General features: G+C 43.3%; 1 protein-coding gene across 3 annotated transcripts in view; it reads left to right on the top strand.

Moving 5' to 3' along the window:
- The window catches only part of NOS1AP (nitric oxide synthase 1 adaptor protein), a 224,611-nt gene that overhangs the window by 130,245 nt on the left and 72,861 nt on the right, over nt 1-21,505 (top strand). For 2 of the 3 annotated variants that reach the window (XM_068239949.1, XM_068239951.1), the window contains exon 3: nt 2,740-2,832. In XM_068239949.1, the coding sequence (XP_068096050.1) occupies nt 2,740-2,832 (93 nt within the window). Of the gene's footprint in view, nt 1-2,739; nt 2,833-7,646; nt 7,687-21,505 lie in introns of those variants that run through there. The other variant, XM_068239950.1, reaches the window with a different exon arrangement.

Raw genomic sequence — 21,505 nt, 5'->3', positions numbered from 1 at the left:
TGTACTAAAGTAGAATGAACTTCCGGAAGATCTAGAAGAGCGATCAGAGTTGTGCTGTGTATAGTTGGTGCAGTTCTCAATTTCCGTGCAGGACGGCAAGGATATATGGAGACAAAGTAGGAGAAAGTGTACTCCGTGTGTGGATTATGAAAAGTGGCCAGCCGACCGTAGAATGATGTCACCTCAGTGTAGTGCTGATAAGCCCGTATGGGTGTACCAGCTCGCAGGCTTTGTCCTTTTAAACCAGGGACCAGGCTTGTGGCAGCGGGGATTCCTTTGTTCCTCTCCTCTCGCTGCTGTGGATAGCACCACTCGCCTTGCAGTCACCAGCGTTCTGCACTATGCAGTATGAGTATCTTCCCTTTTGTGGAGGGATCTTTTGTCTGAAGAAGAAGGCCCGACTTTATCCCATTCGAAACGCGTTACAATAAACAGATTTCTCCATTACACGGCTTCCCCATGTGGCGTAGTTAGCACAGACTTAGGGCTCATTCACACCAGTGCGCTTCTGTCCGCTTCTGCCTGTTTTTTTTTAAGCAACATGTATCTGTAACATGATGTGCTGAAAAAAGCGGACAGAAGCGCGTGAAGTGTGAATGAGGCCTTACACCTCAGCCCTGCCAACTCTATTATACACCACCAGCTAACGAGCACCCGCAGAGTGCAGGTAACGCTTGTGCTGGAAGGTGGAAGACATCTTGCACACCGATTCCTCCACAAAAGGCAAGATATTAGTTTTGCCATAGATTATGGTAGTGACATCAGAGTATGACTGTAGTAGACAGGAATTGGCCTTCTTAAAACAGAAGATGTTTGTGATTATTCTGGTTGGTTTGAGCATATGAAGTCTCCCACAATGTACCACTGCTGTATATGCAGATCATCCCTTTGTTCTCTCTGAAAGCCAAAACACAGTTCCAGAACCACTAGAACACAATGATGTGTCCGCTTGTTATTTGTACAGAGCCACAATAATCCAACATGCATACAGACTGTTTCAGACTGGTTGGTCCTCATCAATGCATGGCATGTATTAATGTGGCTCTATGTGGTAGGACTTGAAACACCTAGAGTTAGATTTCCCAGCAAGCTTATGGTAAACCAGACCTCCTAGGAGTGTGTAAGGGACTAAAAAGGCACACAACGCCCTCTTACTAAAACACTATGCAACATAGAAATTTGCTTTCTTTAAGTACACCTGTGAAAAATAAATAATGAGATGCTTACCTCGAGAGTATTAAACCTCTGGTTCCTAATGAGGCTTCCCCTGTCCTCTTAAGGTAAGTACTCCCTAGTAGGGGCACTTTTCCCTTCATGTACACTTTAAAACAGAGGGTATTTGCAATCACTCAGGTTGGAGTGAGCATGTGAGGTCTCCGAAAATCTCTGACTACAGCAGGTATTAGACTGCAAGCTCCTGAAGGACAGTAACCTGAATTGTTCAGAGTACTCTGTGAAGTACTGCAGGAAATGTTAGCCCTAATTAAATGCATATATGTGGAAATGAGCCCTAAAGCTCAGCATGACAGCCAGGCAACTGGCATTGTTTGTTAGAGAATGAAAACGTCAGCCTCCTTATTCCACTCAATTCAGGTACCCTTAGAAACCATACTAATGAATGCCTTTCTTGCATTGTTTCTCCATTGTCATCTTTTTCATGAAATACCTATGTGCATGTGCCTAAATAGAGGTTTATATGGTTTGAAAGTTTCTGATCACCAACTGAAGCACGATAACACATTGATCATAAAGTGCTTTGAGTTCCAAGTTCACTTAATGGACATTTTGCATGAACACGATGAACATATGCCATTTTATATTGCCTCATATAAGCTAGCTTGCAGAAAATTGTACAATTTTGTACTTAGTGTGAACCTAACATTAAATTGTGATCCTGTGAGAACAGGGCCGGATTTCTGTGAAGGCCAAATAGGCCTGGGCCTTGGGGGTGTTTGGACATGAAGGAAGGGTTGATGTACATGGAAGAGGTCGCTGCAAATGGGGAGTTACCCACAGAAGAGGGGAGCTACTGCCAAAGGGAACTGTACATGAAAGAGAGGGGTTTGCTGTACATGGATTTCATACATGGAGGGGTGATCTGCACAGAGAATGGCAGAGGGCTGCAGCATATGGAAGGGGCACCAGGAGAAGGTTGGCAGAAAAAGTATACATCCGGCTTTGCTGAGAGATGAGAGAATTGTTTAATGTACTTAGTAAAGTAATATGCGGTATATCAGCACTGTATAAACAGTGTATAATTGGACACACTTGCTGAATGCAGACAGGACTGACACATTCTGGAATAAAACCAGTTCTTCGTCCTAGCTGTGGAGCTACAGAGACTTCAGAGGAAGCCTTGTCTCAAACATGTCAGCTCTGGCTGTATTTATTGAGTGTTGCTGGATGTAAAACAAAGCCTCCATATGCTACTAACTTAATCTGCTTTTGCTTTCCACATGTGCTCTTTATTTTGTAGAAATGTATCTCTAAAAATATCATGCATGCTAATCCAAGCTGATCTTTTTTGGTGATATATTGGGGATGTTTATCCTTTCCAGCTGCTTTCGTAGGAAACCCATTTTTGTTGCCTGATGTCTTGTGAATGTTGTGTCTCTCCCCAGCACATTGTACAGGAATTGACAATTGTTCCCACTTCACAAATACAATCTATATCTTGACCTTAGCTCGACACGTCATCTCTTGCAGTTCATTGACTGGAATGTGCCTTTTCTTCCACAGTATGAATTCAAAGCAAAGAACATAAAGAAGAAGAAAGTTAGCCTGTATGTGTCTGTGGATGGCGTGAAGGTGGTTCTCAAGAAGAAGAAAAAGGTGAGTTATTCATATTATTGTGTACTTGTTCCCTGGATCGCTCTGAAGGATTAAAGCAAATGTCAAGATGGCAAAAAATAAATAAATACCTGTAAGGAGAAAATATTTATACTGCCCCCTCCAGCAAGCTTCCCTATAGTTCCCGCTCCTGAGACAGATCATTTTGGCGCAGAGTTGCGCCGATGATTTGGGCAGCGCCATAGGCTGTAATAAGAATTATGGCTATAGCGGTACTCAGTGACTAATTTGGGCGCCAGCGATTGCCGGTGCTCAAATTAGAAAAAACCGAGGTAATTCGGCCACCGGTAATAGCCAGTGCCTGAATTACTTGCCCCGAGTTGCGGCCACTCTGAGGAGGAATTGCATTAAAGGATACCAGAGCTAAGTCAACATTGAGAAACTGGGTGAGCAGGCATATACTGTCAGCTGTCCTAATGCGCCCACCACTCCCCCCCGTTCCCTTTTCTACCCCTCCGGCAGCCTCTTCCGTGGTCGCCAGAGTCTGGGACTACTGAGCTGGCTGGGCTGCATGTGTCCTAAAGCGTGCAACTGTGGTCTTGAGTGCGCTGCGCATGACCTCACAGCAAGGAGATGCCCAGTGCGCTCTAGGCCATGGGTGCAGGCTGTAGGACACACGCAGCCCGGCCAGCACCTGCGCAGTAGTGCCTTACTCGACGACCCGGAAGAGGCTGCTGGAGGGGCATTTAGGTAGGATGCGGAGGCAGAAAGGAGAACTAGGGGACGGGTGGGCATCAGGACAGCTGACAGCATATCCCTGCTCCCCCGTTTCGCCATGTTTATTCCGCTCCGCTGGGAGTTTGCCTGCAGCACAATCAGCGGCCCTTCAGCTTCAACCTGCGGCAAAATTGGTCAGCAGAGATTTTGAATATATGTGTCCGCTCCACCTTCTCTGTAATTCACTGGTATGTTTTGCCATGGTGAAAGTGATGGAAGTGCCCCAGACATCCACTGCCTTCTTAATTTCTGAATGTGCTGCTACTTCCAACATTGGAACTATGGGAGAAGTAAGATGGCAGCAAACCTACTATTTAAAGCCGTTGCCTTTTTACTAGAAAGTGTGGAACATGGCTGCCAGCTTGGAACAGGAGTTGGAGTCTTCTTCAGCACTTACATATGAATTACTAAAAAGCATCATTGGAAGTCTTTTGGTTAAGTTGAGTATACCAGTAATATTTATTCTTATTCAGCAGTTTATTGAGCATGTAAAGCTCATATTTCCAATAATTTCATGAATTTTGTCATGTGATCAGTTTCTCACTTCACAGTCCTTAGCAAACTAAAAAGTACAAGGTGTAAGGTGAGAAAGGTAATACGCAGCTTTGAGGAACAACTTGCTTTAAAAAGGAACTTCAGCCTAAACAAACATACTGTCATTAAGTTACATTAGTTATGTTAATTAAAATAGATAGGTAACATAATCGCTTACCCACCCTGTTTTAAAAGTACAGGCAAATATTTGTGATTTCATGGGGGCAGCCATCTTTTTGGTTGAAAGGAGGTGACAGGGAGCATAAGACACAGTTCCAACTGTCCTGTGTGCTGATCACCCCTCCCAGTTGCTAGGCAACGTGAATAACAACATAGGAAATCCCATCATGCTCTGCACAGCATCAGGGGAAAAAAGTCCTGGCAGTTTTCTTTGATGGGGCGGAGCTTAGCTTTTGTAAAGCTAAAAATAAGGCTTATGTAAGAAAAACAAAGTTTTAATGCTGTGAAACTGTTAAAGAAACACCAATCCTTTTCAGTACTGCTAAGTAGAGTCTTAGTCTGGAGGTTCACTTTAAGTACTCTTCTATGTGACAGGCGCTGAAACAGTATTGCTAATGTAAGAACATTTATAAAAAAAAAAAAAAATTAAAGCACACCTGAAGTGATAAAAAAACAAAACTTAAATAATAACCTTGGTACTTAGAAGCGTCTTGATAATCCCCAGATTTTTTTTTTAGAGCCCACCATTCCAGTGCAAGGTCCCTCTTCGTCTTTTGGCCGCTCTCCCAGTTGTGGACTAAGCATGCAAGAGTAAGGTTTGTGCATGCCCAGTATGCGAAGAAGCAGAATGTGTATATTTTTTTCCATCTCTGCATGAATTTTGTTCTGCTGGGCATGTGCACGGCTTACATGTACACGCCCAGTTCAGAAGCGCTCATCCATAGTCACACTCTGTCACAAGTTAGAGGGATAGTGACCCACTTCTTGAACAGTGGACTGCAGGAGCATCTGGGAAGCCTCTGGACCATCCAGAGGATTTCCACTTCTGGGGTATCGAGGGTATTTTTTTGCTTTAACTTCAAGTGACTTAAAGTGGAATTCCAAAATTTTTACAAAATAAGTGTTAAATTATAAATCAAAGTTTAGTCCATGGTTACAGTGCTGCTAATGCCTTGCTGTGGCTCCTTCAGCTGTTAACCCCAGAAAAAAAGTTACGAAGCGATGTGCAGAACTTCCTGTACAACCGACCACCTATGGAAGCCACACACTCCATAACAGCTTCTATCCACTTCTATTCTGTCTGGCATTCTTTCGTATGAGCAGTTGTGCTACTGAATTCGTCTCTGTGCAAGAACAGATGTACTTCAATATGCGTGTAAGGTTATCCTATATAATAATTCCCCTGTGTCTCTGCGTCCTTGTGTGTGTGTGTGTGTGTGTGTGTGTGTGTGTCCGTGCTTTGCGCTACAGCGCATGTGCGCACGGACAGCCTTGACACAGGGAGCAGGACAGGACAGGGTGCTGGCTGGCTGGGCGTGTTCGAGGCGGGCGGGAGCGTGCGCATGCGCGCTGACTGTGCAGCGGTGGCGGCGGTCACAGGGGAGGGAGGAGAGGGCCTCCTTCCGACACAGACCTAGAGCCCATTTTTAAACGGGCTTAGGTCTACTAGTACTGTATACAGATTATATACAGCATTTGTTGTCCACTCTCTCTTACTACTCTCTTAACTCTGTGTTCATCATAATGAAATGACTAAATAAGGGTGCATAGATCTAAGCTTGTGTTATACTTGGTGAATCTTCTGAACTCAGGTGTCACTAGGTCATAAAACTTACAGGGTTTTATAATCTGTACTCATTCTAATTAATTGCTCTTCAGTTCCTGTTGTTTTGGTTGTTAGGAATTCCTTTTCAGCAAAACAGGAAGTGGAAATACACTTCCTCTCTTGCAGAAGGTGTGTTAGTTCAAATATAATTAGTATACAGTAACTGAAGTGCAGCACGTTCATATTATGGTTCATGTTTTAAATTCTCTCTGCAATAGACACCAATATTGAACGCCATGAAAGTCTTATACACATTCACATTTCTTATTTTGCCTTGAAACAAGCTGTAAAGAGAACATTTGTTTTGGATGCCTACAATATAGGATTTTTTTTTTTTTTGCCAAGTGGTTTAACACTGCATTTTTTTAGAAGAAACTTTTTGGGACTGCTTAACCTGTGTATGTGTATTAATGAGGTTCCACATCATCTAACTGTGCTTGATCATTGGCGTAGCAATAGGGGATGCAGAGGTTATGACCTCACCAGGGCCCCTGGACCAGAGGGGCTCATTAAGAGCCCTCCTTCATCAGTCTTATTAGCTTTTCATTGGTGCTATGCTGGTAATGATCACCTCTATATGTGCATTGTATAGTGGTAATCCTTAAAGTGAACCTTAAGCCAGAAAAAAAAATGAGTTTTACTCACCTTCTTCCAGCCCCCTGCAGCAGTCCTGTGCCCTCGCAGTCACTCACTAATACTCTGGTCCCCCGCTGCCAGCTAGTTTAGTTTTTGCCGACAGGCCCGTCAGGACTGGCCACGCGTAGCTTTTTCCGCATTCCCGAATGTAGTTAGCGCTATTGCGGGCCGCAACGCGCACAAAATTACGTAATGCGGCAACGCGTATTTTTGTACGTGTTGCGGTCCGCAATAGCGCTAATTACAGTCGGGAATGCGGAAAAAGCTACGCGTGGCCAGTCCTGACGGGCCTGTCGGCAAAAACGAAACTAGATGGCAGCGGGGGACTAGAGGATTAGTGATTGGCTGCGAGGGCACAGGACTGCTGCAGGGGGCTGGTAGAAACCCCGGGTGAGTAAAACTCTTTTTTTTTTTTTTTTTCTGGCTCAAGTGTCTCTTTAAAGGGGTTCTTCCGCGAATGAAAAAAAAAAAAAGTGGTTTATGCATAAACTATTAAGCATCCTTCTAAAATAGTGTAAAAAGTTTTTTTTTAAAAATGAATGGTTTCATCAATACAACATGTGATGTAAATAGTGACGGATGACGGCTGGGAGGCTAATCCATTTGTTAGGGGTGTTTTTTTTTTTACTTTCTTTTCATAAACATAGCTCCTGCCTAAGTAGTTTTCAGTGGTATAACCCACTTCTAGCAGGAATCACCGTTATAGCCCTAAAGGTCTGAGCTCCGCTGAGCTGCTGAATATGTGTTTACATTGTTGCTAGGCAACCAGACCCCTGGTGCAGAGACTTGTTTGTGAAGAGTCATAAGCTGCTGGGAGAATCAGTCCCATCTACACAATATGATTCTTTATTAGATTTGATTCAATTTGATTCGATTAATTGATTTGATTTGATTCAATCTGACATGTCAGATTCATGATTCGATTCAGTTTGAATCGCATTGAATCGAATCATGAATTGGACAAGTCAGATTGAATCAAATCAAATTGAATCGAATCTGACAAAGAATCATATGGTGTAGATGGGACTGATTTATTCTCCCAGCAGCTTATGACTCTTCACAAACGAGTCTCTGCACGGCATCTGGTTGCCTAGCAACAATGTAAACACATATTCAGCAGCTCAGCGGAGCCCTTAGGGCTATAACGGAGATTCCTGCTAGAAGTAGGTTATACCACTGAAAACTACTTAGGCAGGAGTTATGGTTGTGAAAAGAAAGTAAAAGAAAGTAAAAAAAAAAAACGCCCTAAAAAATGGATTAGCCCTAACCCTTTTTTTCTTCATTTGCGGAAGAACCCCTTTAACAAACTTGTTTCCTTACTTTGATTACACCTCTCTGACACTGAAAGGCTTTTGGACTTCATATCAATAGAATGCTTGGGGCCCCTTATGTAAAACTCACACTGGGGCCCCAAGCTCCTCAGCTACACCACTTGGTTTGATCACTACTCCCAAGTAGATGGAGTGGGGTAATTTGACAGGTTTGGCATTCGTCACTGTGAGGAGCTACCCTGACACAGGAACGGTCATTTATGTGTTGTCAACAAAAGCGGGATAAAACCTTAATGCTGGAGTAGAATGAAATGGGTAATACAAATGTACTGCATTATTGATCAAAGTCTTGTTTTATATTTTATTGAAAGGTCAGTTGGTTAGAAGTACACTACCACTTCAACAATCAATCATTGTTGCTATGGAATGAGGGTTCCAGTCTAAGGGCTGGTTCAGACGGACGTTTGGAGGCGTTGCGTTTGCTGGCGTCGCGTTCAGCAGCGTTCGCGTGCGTTTGGATGCGGTCGCGTTTTTTCTTCCCCTAGGGGGACATTAGCCGTCGCGGTTAACCTCCCCTGGAAGCTACATGTAGCTTCCAGGGGCTCCTTGAACGCCAGAGAAAATCGGGACCCAAACGCCGCGTTTGTGTAAACGCGCTTGAAAGCTTGGTACAAACGCTCCCATTCACTTGAATGGGAGCGTTTAACACCAAGCCCTGAACGCTGGCTGTAAACGCTCTGCAAACGTCCGTCTGAACCAGCCCTAAGACCCATTTGTTTACAAACTAAGGTTAAAGAGAAACTGCATAGAAAATAGCATAATGAATAAAATAGCTTATATTCATCTATAGTATATTTAGTCAGTGTTTGCAAAATCTTTCCTCACCCGGATTTATTTTCTGAAATTTGTCACAGCTGGCGATTTCTTTAGTTCTAAAAAAAAACAAGTACTCCTCAGCGCTGTCACCTTTAAAATCCCCAATAGGTTGCCTGCAGTCGCCAGGTGCTCAAAGAGACAATTGTGGCCACTACCAGGGCACAAAACCACATCCAGGCTTTAGCTGTTAGTTCACAGGGAATTACAATTTAAAATGCCAAAGTAAAAACAAATTACTCACATCCAGGGTCCATGCAAGCTGGACCCTAATCACATCAACATGCATATAAGACAGAGATATCAGGTGCACCTTAATCCAGCACACACAGGTTGCTGGTCCTTTCAAAGAAATAGCCCCTTCTCCATCCCGACCAGGTTTCAGCCTTCCAAAGACCTCTTTAGTTCTGTCGGGTACAGAACATTTGTTTACTGAGAGTTCCGATGTCAGTACAAAATATACCTGATCTCCCAGAATGCTCTGGGAGTAGCATTCTGCATAGCTAAGCAGCCTAGGCTAAGCATTACTGGGAGGGCTATATACGGCAATATATAGCCATAGGAAGTGTTTCTGATGCTAAAACCAGGGCTGTGGGGTCGATACAAAAATCCTCCGACTCCTCGGTTTCTGAAACCATGACTCTGACTCCAACTCCGACTCCGGGTACCCAAAAGGGCTCCGACTCCTTAATCTAATACTTAACAGGGCTGTGAATTTTGTACAAAAATCATCCGACTCCCGACTCTTCAGTTTATGAACTCATCGACTCCAACTCCGACTCTGGGTGCCCAAAATTGCCCTGACTCCAACTCCGACTCCACAGCCCTGGCTAGAACCGGGAAAATTACCATAAAAGTGGGTAGCCTGAATAATTTACTGCATTCTACTGTATGTCACTACAGTGCCTTCTTAAAGAGAAACGCCGACCAAGAATTGAACTTTATCCCAATCAGTAGCTGATACCCCCTTTTACATGAGAAATTATTCCTTTTTACAAACAGACCATCAGGGGGCGCAGTATGACTGATATTGTGGTGAAACCCCTCCCACAAGAAACTCTGAGTACATATTCCTGACAGTTTCCTGTCTGGGAACCTTGCTGCATTGTGTGAAATAGCTGTTTACAGCTGTTTCCAACTGCCAAAAAAGCATGCAGCAGCTACATCACCTGCCAACAGTAAAAATGTCACCATGTAATAAATGTCAGAATGCAAATTAGGGACCTAAAAGATTTTACAATCGGCAAACACTGACTAACTCATTTATACATAATTATTGTAAAAATGAAGCACTTTTTTTTATTACATTATTTTCACTGGAGTTCCTCTTTAAAGGACCACTATTGCGAAAAAGTAGGCAGTTAAAATCTGACAGAACCGACAGGTTTTGGGCCAGTCCATATCCTCGTAGGGGACCTTTCAGCCTCCCTACTCACTTGCACACAATTTTGTCAGAAAAAACAGAGGCGCCAATAGAGTAAAATATGATTCCAATTAAAACCAATTAAAATGAGGGTGGCAGGAGGCGCATGCGCGACGCCGGCGTGACTGGATGCAGTCTCGCTGAGCTCCGTGACTGACCGGGAACTTATCGGCAAACTACTGCATTTCTGGCCGTGCTGGGCTAACCCCTAGTAGCCCAAAGCCTCTGGGATATGTCAGAGCAGAAGAAGATTAAGAAAAAGAACAAATCCGCGCATCCTGAGGGCCCGCTCCCGAAGCTCCTTGCACGTCAGCAGAAGGACAAGGCCTCAAAGATGGCCGCTGCTTCCTCCTCCCAAGCAAGTAGCGCTTCCCTGGAAGACTCATCCTCTCAGCCTAGCATCTCACCAGGGGAGCTGAAGTCCGATCACTCGGCTCTGCTCAACTCGATCCATAAGCTCCTTAAAAAAGACTTGAACGTGGCTGTCTCCGCCATCAATGCCCATATCCAGGAACTCGGTGACAGAGTTAATGTCGTGGAACAGAGACTGGACTCCTACGCTGACGCCCTGAAGGAAGATAAGAGCAGGCTGGACGCCCATGACGCTCGCATGGATCAGTTCGAAGCTAGGCAAGAAGATCAAGAAAATCGGGCGCGTCGCTCCAATATTCGCATTAGAGGGCTGTCTGAAACCTATACGGATCTCCGTGCTGTAGCTCTCAACCTATTCACAGCCATGCTTCCACAGGTGGACCAGGCCCTGTTCCGGCTGGACAGGATTCACCGCGCTTTGGGGAAGCCCCGCAATCCTAATCTGCCTAGAGATGTGGTGCTCCGGTTCCACTACCATGAGACGAAGGAACAGATCATGGCTGTGGCCCGTAATCTATCTCCGCTCCCCGGGGTGCCGGACACAGTCCAGCTGTATGCAGACCTGTCACCGCTGACGTTGCAAAAAAGAAGGTCGCTGCGCCCAATATCGCAAGCCTTAATCAATGAGGGTGTCCGTTACTCCTGGGGTTTCCCGTGCGCCCTGCTCTTTACCCTACAAGGAACGGCCCACCGAGTGACCACCGTAGAAGACGGAAAGCACATCCTCCAAGCCGCGAACATAAGGGTGCAGAGCGAGACCTCCACGGAGGCACCCAGAGCCCAACGCCCGGAGAGGGTCTGGCAGACCGTCGGAAGCGGACGGGGATCGGCCCGCAGCTCTCCTTCAGCCTCCCCGAGATAAGTACCTTGAAGGGGGCTTCCCCCTCTCCTCTGACTTAACATTTTATCGATGACTGTGCTGATTTGACTGTGCTGATCTGAGGGTTTTTTATTAGGTCCCTATGGGATACCAGCTTTTTATCCTAGGGATATGACTTTTAGCCATATGTTCCTTCTATGAAGTGAGGCTAACCTGACTTGCTTGTTACATAATGCTTCCTGGAGCTTTCTGCAGAAACGGAGTGCCTTTTCCTTTCCTCACAGCTTAAAGAATCTACCTTCATCAGGTCACCAATGCGTACCTCACAGTGTGAGTGGCATGGTGACCAGGAACTTTAGCTCGTGGCTTCTGGACATATCCGCATCGTTTGGCTGCAAGATCAGGCAACCCACTATTCCATGCTCTGTGTATTGTTTATTGGCCTGCTACTGACATTTGCTATCCTATCACAAACCTATAGATCGGCACTGCTCATCACGCATATGTAAAATCCCTGCCTTGTCTCGATTCACGGGAAGTGCTTACAGAACGCTCCCACATACCCAAGATGTCTACAAGATGGGATACTCTACTTTGATATGGCATTGAGAGATTGGAGACAGCTAGCCCACATGCTTTAAACCTGCCTTACTAGCAACCGTTTAGGTTACCCACGGGTAGCTGCATATCATGACCTATAACAGAGATGAATACCATACGCCCTGGGGGGGCATAACCCTTTTCCCCTTTCTCTCCCATCCCCCCTCCTCTAACCCCTCTAACCCCTCCCCCCCCCACCCCAACACACCCCCCTTCCCTTTTCCCATACCCTTTCCCCTCAGACCCTCCACCCCAGAGCTCAAACCTAAGCTTCTTTAACTCCGGGCGTTTTAACAGGGCTAGAAGATTTAAACTCTTTAGTAGCTGCCGCCTTCCCGGTTAAGTGATTCATGTTGTCCTCACAGTTTGGTGGATTTGTGGGAGGAATTGGTTCTCCTTTCCCCCCACAACCCGACCAAGCCTTAACTGGCTTCACACCCAGTTATTGCACAGAACAATTGACTTCTGTGCCTACTCGAATTTTACTGTTGTTGTTAATGTTACTGTTGTTTTGTTACTCATTTATCTCTGCTCATGTTGGGACACTGCTTATTTCTGCCCACTTGGTTGATCACTTCCTTATCATACCATGGATTCCCTGAGGTTAGTCTCTCTTAACATAAGGGGTCTCAATTCCCCTAGCAAGCGAAGGAAAACCTTCATAACCCTGCTCCGGCACAAACCAGACCTTATATGTTTGCAGGAGACACATTTCACTGCCACCTCGTGCCCACGTTACTTTCATAAACATTACCTGACTTTTTACCACTCCCAGGCCACTAAAAAGCATAGAGGAACCTCGATTTTTATAAGGAACACACTCCCTCTAGTTGTGGAATCTGTTGACTCAGATCCAGAGGGGCGCTTCGTCTCCATTAAAGGTACCCTAAACAACAAAAATCTCTACCTGATTAACTGCTACCTGCCACCTGAAAAGGCTTTTCGTACCTTCTGTGACCTACAAAAAAAACTAGAGATTGGTCCCAACACTATTTTTGTTTGGTGTGGGGACTTCAACTTCACACTGAATGAAAAACTAGACAAGTCCAAGCCTTCCACTGACAAACTCTCCAAAAAGCAACGCATTGCTCTCTCCAGGCTATTAGAAAATAATTTCCTTGTCGACACCTGGCGGGAGCTCTACGACAAAAAAAGGGGATACACTCATTTTTCTGAAATCCACAACACTTATGCTAAAATAGACCATGTACTAGTGACTTCATCCCTAGTTCCCTCATTACAGTACTTAAGGCATATACCCACTAGCCTTTCAGACCATGATATTCTCCTCCTTAGCATAGATCTTCACACCAAACCCCTTAAGCGGCCTTGGTGGAGACTTAATGAGTCCTTGGTTGTTAATCAATCCACCAGACAAGACATAGCAGAACATCTAAATCAATATTTCTCCTCTAATGATGTGAATGATATCTCCCCTGTAACCCTCTGGATGGCCCACAAAGCTGTTATAAGGGGCTTCTTGATAAAAACAGCCTGTACCATAAAGAAACGTTCACTTGAGGAGCTTGACAACCTTCGTTTTAAGCTTCTTCGCCTCCAAAATATCCACCAACAAAATCCCACCCTTTTTACTCTTAAACAAATAAGAGATACCAGGGCCCAGTTAGATGTCCTTCTGGCAAAATCAGCAGAGAAAATGTTAAGATTCACTAAAGCAAGCTATTATAGATATGTTAACAAGCCGGACTCATGGCTTGCTAGAAAATTACGAAATCAGCAAAGAATAAATACCATATATAAAATTAGGACACCATCAGGCACAATCACAAGCAACCCGGACTCAATCTATGAAGCTTTTCATAAATATTACGCTAATCTTTACAGCAATAAACCTACAGCTTCGAGGGGTGACATTCAAGAATTCCTAGCCTCTTTGAATCTACCCACCCTTACCTCAGATGCTTCTAAGTCCCTAAATAAAGCCTTCTCAGAGGAGGAAGTTGAGGATGTCATTAAAAAGCTTAAACTCCATAAGTCTCCAGGCCCAGACGGCCTTAGTGCCTTGTACTACAAAAAGTTCTCAGCTACTCTAATCCCCTACCTAACGAAATGTTTTAATACACTAAGAGTTAAACCCCTAAGCTATCCCGAGTTTCTCGACGCCCACATCTCTATCATTCCTAAGGAAGGTCGGGATCCCTTAAACACCAAAAACTATCGGCCCATAGCCCTCCTCAACCAAGATTATAAAATTCTAACTAGTATTTTAGCTGTCCGACTTAATGCTTTTTTACCATCCTTAATCCAGCGAGACCAGGTGGGCTTTATACCACACAGGCAAGCCTCAGATAACGTCCGTAAAACTCTTAATATACTTCACCATGTATCTCAATCGGGCCAGCAATTGGTCACCCTTGCCTTAGATATCGAAAAGGCCTTTGATACTATATCTTGGACATTTTTGCTGGAGGTCTTGGCTAGGGCAGGTATTTCTGGACCCTTTGCTTACCTGATCAGACAACTTTATTCGTCCCCCCAAGCCCGCCTAAAGCTACCCAGCACTTCATCTACTCCTATAAACATCCAAAGGGGTACACGTCAAGGTTGTCCCCTGTCACCAGCCATTTTCGCCTTGGTCATGGAGCCTTTGGCAGTAGCGATACGCCACAATCCTGACATTCAAGGTTGCAAAATTGGCAAATCAGAATACAAACTAAGCCTATTTGCTGACGATGTGCTATTAACCCTTACCAATCATGCCGTTTCCATCCCAAATTTGCTAAAGCTGCTTAAGCAGTTTGAAGCGCTGTCAGGCTTGGCATTGAACTATGACAAATCTGAGGCAATGTTTAGCAACTTTCCCAGGGGTATGGGCGACTTTATTAGTAGTATTTTCAAATTTAAATATCAACCCCACTACATCAAATACCTAGGGGTTCATATCCCGCATGACACGTTACAAATCTTTAAGTGGAACTATCATCCCTTACTTAAGACTCTCCATAATCTCCTTCTTTCCTGGGCCAGTCATAATATTTCTTGGGCAGGTAGAGTTACTGCTGTAAAGATGACCCTTCTACCCAAAATTATGTACTACTTCCGTACTCTTCCCATCGATGTTCCCAAAAGATCCCTGGCTCCCCTCCAGAACCAGATTTTTAAATTTATATGGGCCAACAAGAAACCCAGAATTAAACAAAACATGATGCTGCTTCATAAAAAAGAGGGGGGTCTTTCAGTCCCAAATCTCCACAAATATTATCTCGCAGCACAATTGGCAATGTTCCCCTCGATTTATGCAGGGGCTCACACCCCTCGTTGGGTAGACTTGGAAAACAGCCTGTTATATCCCATAAGCTGGAGAGGGGCCTTGTGGTCGAATACCGTGGGTTCCACATTAGGCAGCTCAGTGTCTCCTTACACCCAACATTCTCTGAGGCTCTGGAAGAGAGTCAGATTTAAATATCCCCTTCAATCAAGACCCTCCCGGCTGATAGAGTTCCTGGGCAACCCAGACTTTCCAGCAGGGCAGGACGCAGCACAATTCAAATGGTGGGCTCAGAGGGAACTAACATGTCTGCACAAGACACTCATGAAAGGTATAGTCCCTACAAAACGAGTACTTAGTGAGCTTCACAACTTACCTGCTGCTGAACTCTTTAGGGCGCACCAGCTCTATCATTTTATTGCATCATTAGCCAGACCTGGGCAAGAAATCAAGGCAACCTCCTTTGAACTCTTATGCCTCACTGACCCATTACGTAAGGGCACTTTATCTCTACTATATACTATTTTCAACACTAACCCTTCAAGTGCTAAATTTCGCTTTCAAGAAGACTGGGAAGCAGACATTGGCATACCGTTCTCTGATGACCAATGGGTTCAATGCTTCGATACATTATCAAAAGGCAGTCTATGTGTAACTGACATGGAGGTTGCCTTGAGAGTATTGCATAGGTCTTACCTTGTTCCTCAGAGATTGCATGCGTTCAACCCAGACAGATCAGCTTTATGCTTCAGAGGTTGTGCCAATACAGGCTCAACCTACCATATATGGTGGTCCTGTCCCATAGTGGCTAAACTATGGAGGAGAGTAATAAGCAAAATCAACTCAACACTCTCACTCCACCTACGAACTGATCCAGCCATATGCCTTCTGGGCTTACAACCTGAAAAGATGCCCCATTCCCAACACAAACTCATACAGTTCATTATGAATGCTACCAAGACCTATATTGCCTCGCAATGGCTCAAGCAGACCTTATCCTTTCAATGTGTACTTGCCCGTATCCATACCACAATGATTAACGAAAAGATTAAAGCCAATCTTTGGGACAGGACTCACCACTTTGAAAAAATCTGGCATCCATGGACCCAGCTGAACTCACCCTTAGGGGTCCAGAGCGCTCTACAGGCATTATAATCCTTCCTACTATTGAGCAGAACCTTGTGGACAAAGAATCCCCCTGAGTCCCAACGTGAGCAGTCAAAATTTTCTCCTGTTAAAATTCTTTTTTTTTTCTTTTTGTTTTTTTCTATGCTTTGATTTGCACACCACATAGTCAATAATGCCAGACCTTCTAGTTGCACAGGCTGGGATCTCGACAGGTTCACTTTTTTGTCAAAAGGACTCCACTGGCCTTTTACTGCTATGTTTCTTAGCTACAACTCCGCTCAGTTCGGTCACAATAGACATTATGTACCATTTGAAGTGTCCCAGCCTGCCTCCCTTAAGGACTATCTCTGCCTTTGGCACGTCTGGAAACTGTTAACCCTGATTCTGCTAATTGTGATTCTATGTGATGTATGATAACGTTATCTATTGTTATTTGATGGTTCTTTATTTCTGCCTATGACTTTTATTGCTACTCAATAAAAAAGTTTTGAAACCAAAATGAGGGTGGCAATGGTGGTCTTGCCTACCCTATAAAAACAAAGGACCACTTTGTGTGGTTGACAATATAAATTTAATAAATTTTTAGTACTCCAAATAACAATCAGTTTGCAACGCGTTTCACGGGACACAAGCCCGCTTCCTCAGGCAAAACACATACAGGCAGGAGCAACTGAAACAAAAAAACGTACAACAAAGAACCCATATAAAATTGAAAAATAAAAACAAAAGACAATTGCATCACGCAAAAACCTTAATCATCACAGGACAAGTAGTAAAAATTAAAAATATAAAACAATTGACTTAGTCTATCCGTAACCGATAGACAATATACTTAATCAGCCTTGATATTATCTAATTAGTAAACCTCAAGAACAGTTATATACCTTATTCGACACATTCTAGTAAATCATGATAAACATCATATTCATAATCATAGTCCTAAAGTCTTTCAGTTCTAGGACCTTGAAAAAAGTGCAGGTTGGAAGGGATATACATACTCGTTGATATCAGAAGTTAATAGGAATTGAGGTATAGTGGATACCTGTATAGTGGATATCTATGTGCTAAAATATGCTGTAATCTATATGTCCCATGTCATCTCTAATGGATTGGATATGGGGGGGTGTTCATGGGGTATGAAAATACATGTGCGGGTATAATACATCAAAAAAACATGATAGCAATAATAATAAATAAATCACTCTTACCCAAGCAGTAGTCCGTACTGGCGTGGCGCCTCTGTTACGAACGGACGCCACGCCAGCTACTAAATACTTTTCCTTGATGTAATTTGGTAGCAGCGGCTGTGAGTGGGCGGGGTCCGCCGTAAGCGGAAAAAGACGCTGTCCGCCGCCAGGCTATTGGTTTCTGCCTCTAGGCGGAAGTGCGTCATCTAAGGGCAAGAGGCCCGCATTGTCATATTTGTTAAGGTCACTGCTCCGCTATTGGGCGGAGCGGAAGTTACGTTCGGGCTGATTATTCCGATGGTCAGCTGTTCCCCTAAGTAATGTCAGATTCAGTGCGCAAGGGGAAAAAAAGGGGGGGGGGGACATTTAATAGATCCCATATCGTAATAGAACCTACCACATAACTGTATAAATTAATATATAAATATATACATAAAAACATAGTAAATTAAAAGTTTATGAGCAATTTAAATAGACAATTAATAAATAGTTAATAAAGGTAGTCTATGGGTGATAATAGTATATGGGGCCTGTATATGCCCTACATTACATGTTTACCCCATCTAGTGGTCATATATCATATTACCACTCTAAAAACCATGGGCATATTATGGTTTTGGTTGGTGGTCTTATAGATATTTAGTGGGCCATATAGTTGGATTATAATTTACAGGAAGCATCTCTTCCAATGTGATCTATATACATTGTATTTCTTCAACTGAAATTAATATAATCAGTATCAGAAAAGTTAGGAGTGTATAAATAAGGACAAGGAAGATCTAGAGAGGGGGGGAACCATAATAATAATAATATTAATAATAATAATAATAATAATAATATCAACCACATATAATCAATATATTATTTAAAAATGTAGTATAGATTACAGCATATTTTAGCACATAGATATCCACTATACAGGTATCCACTATACCTCAATTCCTATTAACTTCTGATATCAACGAGTATGTATATCCCTTCCAACCTGCACTTTTTTCAAGGTCCTAGAACTGAAAGACTTTAGGACTATGATTATGAATATGATGTTTATCATGATTTACTAGAATGTGTCGAATAAGGTATATAACTGTTCTTGAGGTTTACTAATTAGATAATATCAAGGCTGATTAAGTATATTGTCTATCGGTTACGGATAGACTAAGTCAATTGTTTTATATTTTTAATTTTTACTACTTGTCCTGTGATGATTAAGGTTTTTGCGTGATGCAATTGTCTTTTGTTTTTATTTTTCAATTTTATATGGGTTCTTTGTTGTACGTTTTTTCGTTTCAGTTGCTCCTGCCTGTATGTGTTTTGCCTGAGGAAGCGGGCTTGTGTCCCGTGAAACGCGTTGCAAACTGATTGTTATTTGGAGTACTAAAAATTTATTAAATTTATATTGTCAACCACACAAAGTGGTCCTTTGTTTTTATAGGGTAGGCAAGACCACCATTGCCACCCTCATTTTAATTGGTTTTAATTGGAATCATATTTTACTCTATTGGCGCCTCTGTTTTTTCTGATTACGCGATATCCACCTGGTGGATTGGTGTGGACACCCTTTCTTCTTCTACACAGAGAGCGACTTTTTAGCCTGAGCGGGGACAGGCCTAATCTCCCCGTCTGTGATACAAGTGGTTGCCTGACCCGGCAACCCATACTTGTGAGTATAATTTTATCATTCATTTCTCACGTCTACCTAACCAACAATAATACACTATTGGGGGCTCTCGATTTCTCCTTTTCCTTTTTCTCTTCACATATTTACCGAGGACAAGCTCCACGGCTAATCGGTTGCAGACCCCACGGACAATCTGAACCATACGAATAGACCAGAATGATGAATTTTCTCGAACTTCGCAATACACATAGGAGTGATCTCCTTGCAGTGTTCAAAAAACCTAATGTTTCTGATAATTCAGAGAAACCTCAAGACTCCCTATCGAGCACTAATGAAACTCATATTGATTTAAAACCCATATTTCAGAAACTGGAGAATGCCCTAAAGGACGAATTTTTTCATCAGGCGGATATCTCCATGCAACAAACCTACATTGAGGAGAAAATCTCTCCAGATGGTATAAGGGTAAAGACATTATCGGCTTTCCCGAAGGACACTATATTTACGGAGGATTGGTACCAATACCTAGAGACCTGTTCAGAGGGCATGATGACTAGAATTATCAAAAAACGCACCTCCCTAATAGATGAAATACAGCCGATCATAAAAGATTGCAGAGACTCACTAGTCTCCCATACTGGCAGTATTAAATATCAAGCCCTCATGTCAAATATGATTACTAGAGTAAGAAAATTTGAACATGATACCACGGAAACCAAACTCAGCAAATTAAATAGGGATAGATTGGCATATGCTGAACACAGGGAAAGAGAACGAAAACCGAAGGGCCCGACCCCACCCCCCAAGCACCCCGACCTTCCCAACCACCCCAAAGAAGGTCATATACCCAGGTTCACTCCAATAAATATCCCATATATGCCAAAACCCATGCCTATCAATATTCTACAACTAATGAAATTACACATTCCACGACCACCCTTTCTATACCCAAATTTTCCTCCACCTCCTATCATGCAGAATAATATTCATACCTCAGCCAATGCGTCCACGTCACAAAGTGATAATAATAAGGACCAATCATTCAAAGGAACCACTTCGAACCAGGAACTTGACATATGTCCCAACCCAGGGATTTCAACACCAAATGCAAATAATACAAATTGCACTAGTGGAACTCACTCCTTCTCACCAGAGGCACATAAATTTGTTTTCTCTAAGGTACCAGTACAAAAAAACTCCTTGTCAACACAACCTAAAACGTCGATTGACAAATCACGGCCAACCCGTAACACTCACAAAGACACGAAAAAGTCAAATCCACTAGATAAACCACAGAAAACGCAGTCTATCGTAGAGCTGTTGAATTCTCCGAAATACAATTTCACCAAAGGACCGCCACCCCCAACCCTGTTTAGACACACAATTAACCCTCCATTTGTGGTTGCTAATATCTGTAACACAACCCAATCTACTGATCCTCTGCCCAACACTTCAGAGGCAAAAGGAGATACAGCTACAAATATAGAATCGACTGCAATCGACACTAGTCCAAACCAGGTCACAACAGGAGCAGATACTGAATTGGAAAGGGATTCAAACACAACAACCCACAACTCCCTCACTGACGCCTACCGAGAGGAAACAGGGGAGAACCTCACCCAGTTTAGTACCTACAATACCCAGGACAATACCCCCTCCTCTTCCCAAATTGACGTTTTGAATTCATTGGAACATGAACTACCAATATCGTCCAATTGCAACTATCCATCACCAGAGAGTCCAAATGAACAATCGGAATCTTTTTTAGAACTTCCACCCACCCTTACAACCCACCCGCCAGATGCACTACACACACAACTGCCCAGCCCAAAAGCATCCCATATGGTCCTACAGCCCAAAAGCATCCGGAAACGCCCGTTTCAAAGCACCGAAAACGGGGGTCAAGGGGGAGGGGCAGAGGAAAAAAGGAACAGAATCTAGCTGTGTCCACTGATAAAGGCACCAAATCTATATTCAATTTGTCCAGTTATATACTCAAAGAAAATGAGATTAAATTGTTGAGTAAGGGTTTATCTTTCTGTCCCACAAACACAGCCCAGCTCAGTGAATTATACACTGACCTCAACGCATTTGTCCGTAAGCTGACTTTAAAAAGGCATTTTGCATTAAAGAAAAGTGAAAAAAACAGAACATCCATTATAACTCAAGATAAGGTCACACCAATCATCACAGTCAACGAACAGGAAATGCAACTTGAAAAATGTATAGTGACCTCCCTTAAAGGACGATCTAGATTTTATCCTACAGCCTCTAAGGGCAACTTTATTGAAACCTTTTATGCCTTAGCCCTGGAAGATTTACAACAATTATGTCACGAAAATCTTAAATTTCCCTCCAACTTGACACCATCTGAGAAAATTGCCCTCAACAATCTCAGAAACAATACGAATTTGGTCATCAAACCCGCAGACAAGGGTGGCGGAATAGTGATACTTAA

This window comes from Hyperolius riggenbachi, chromosome 6 (genome assembly GCF_040937935.1).
Source record: "Hyperolius riggenbachi isolate aHypRig1 chromosome 6, aHypRig1.pri, whole genome shotgun sequence".
Classification (NCBI taxonomy): Eukaryota; Metazoa; Chordata; class Amphibia; order Anura; family Hyperoliidae; genus Hyperolius; species Hyperolius riggenbachi.
The sequence above is the reverse complement of the archived record's forward strand: the minus strand, read 5'-3'. Positions and strand labels throughout refer to the sequence as shown.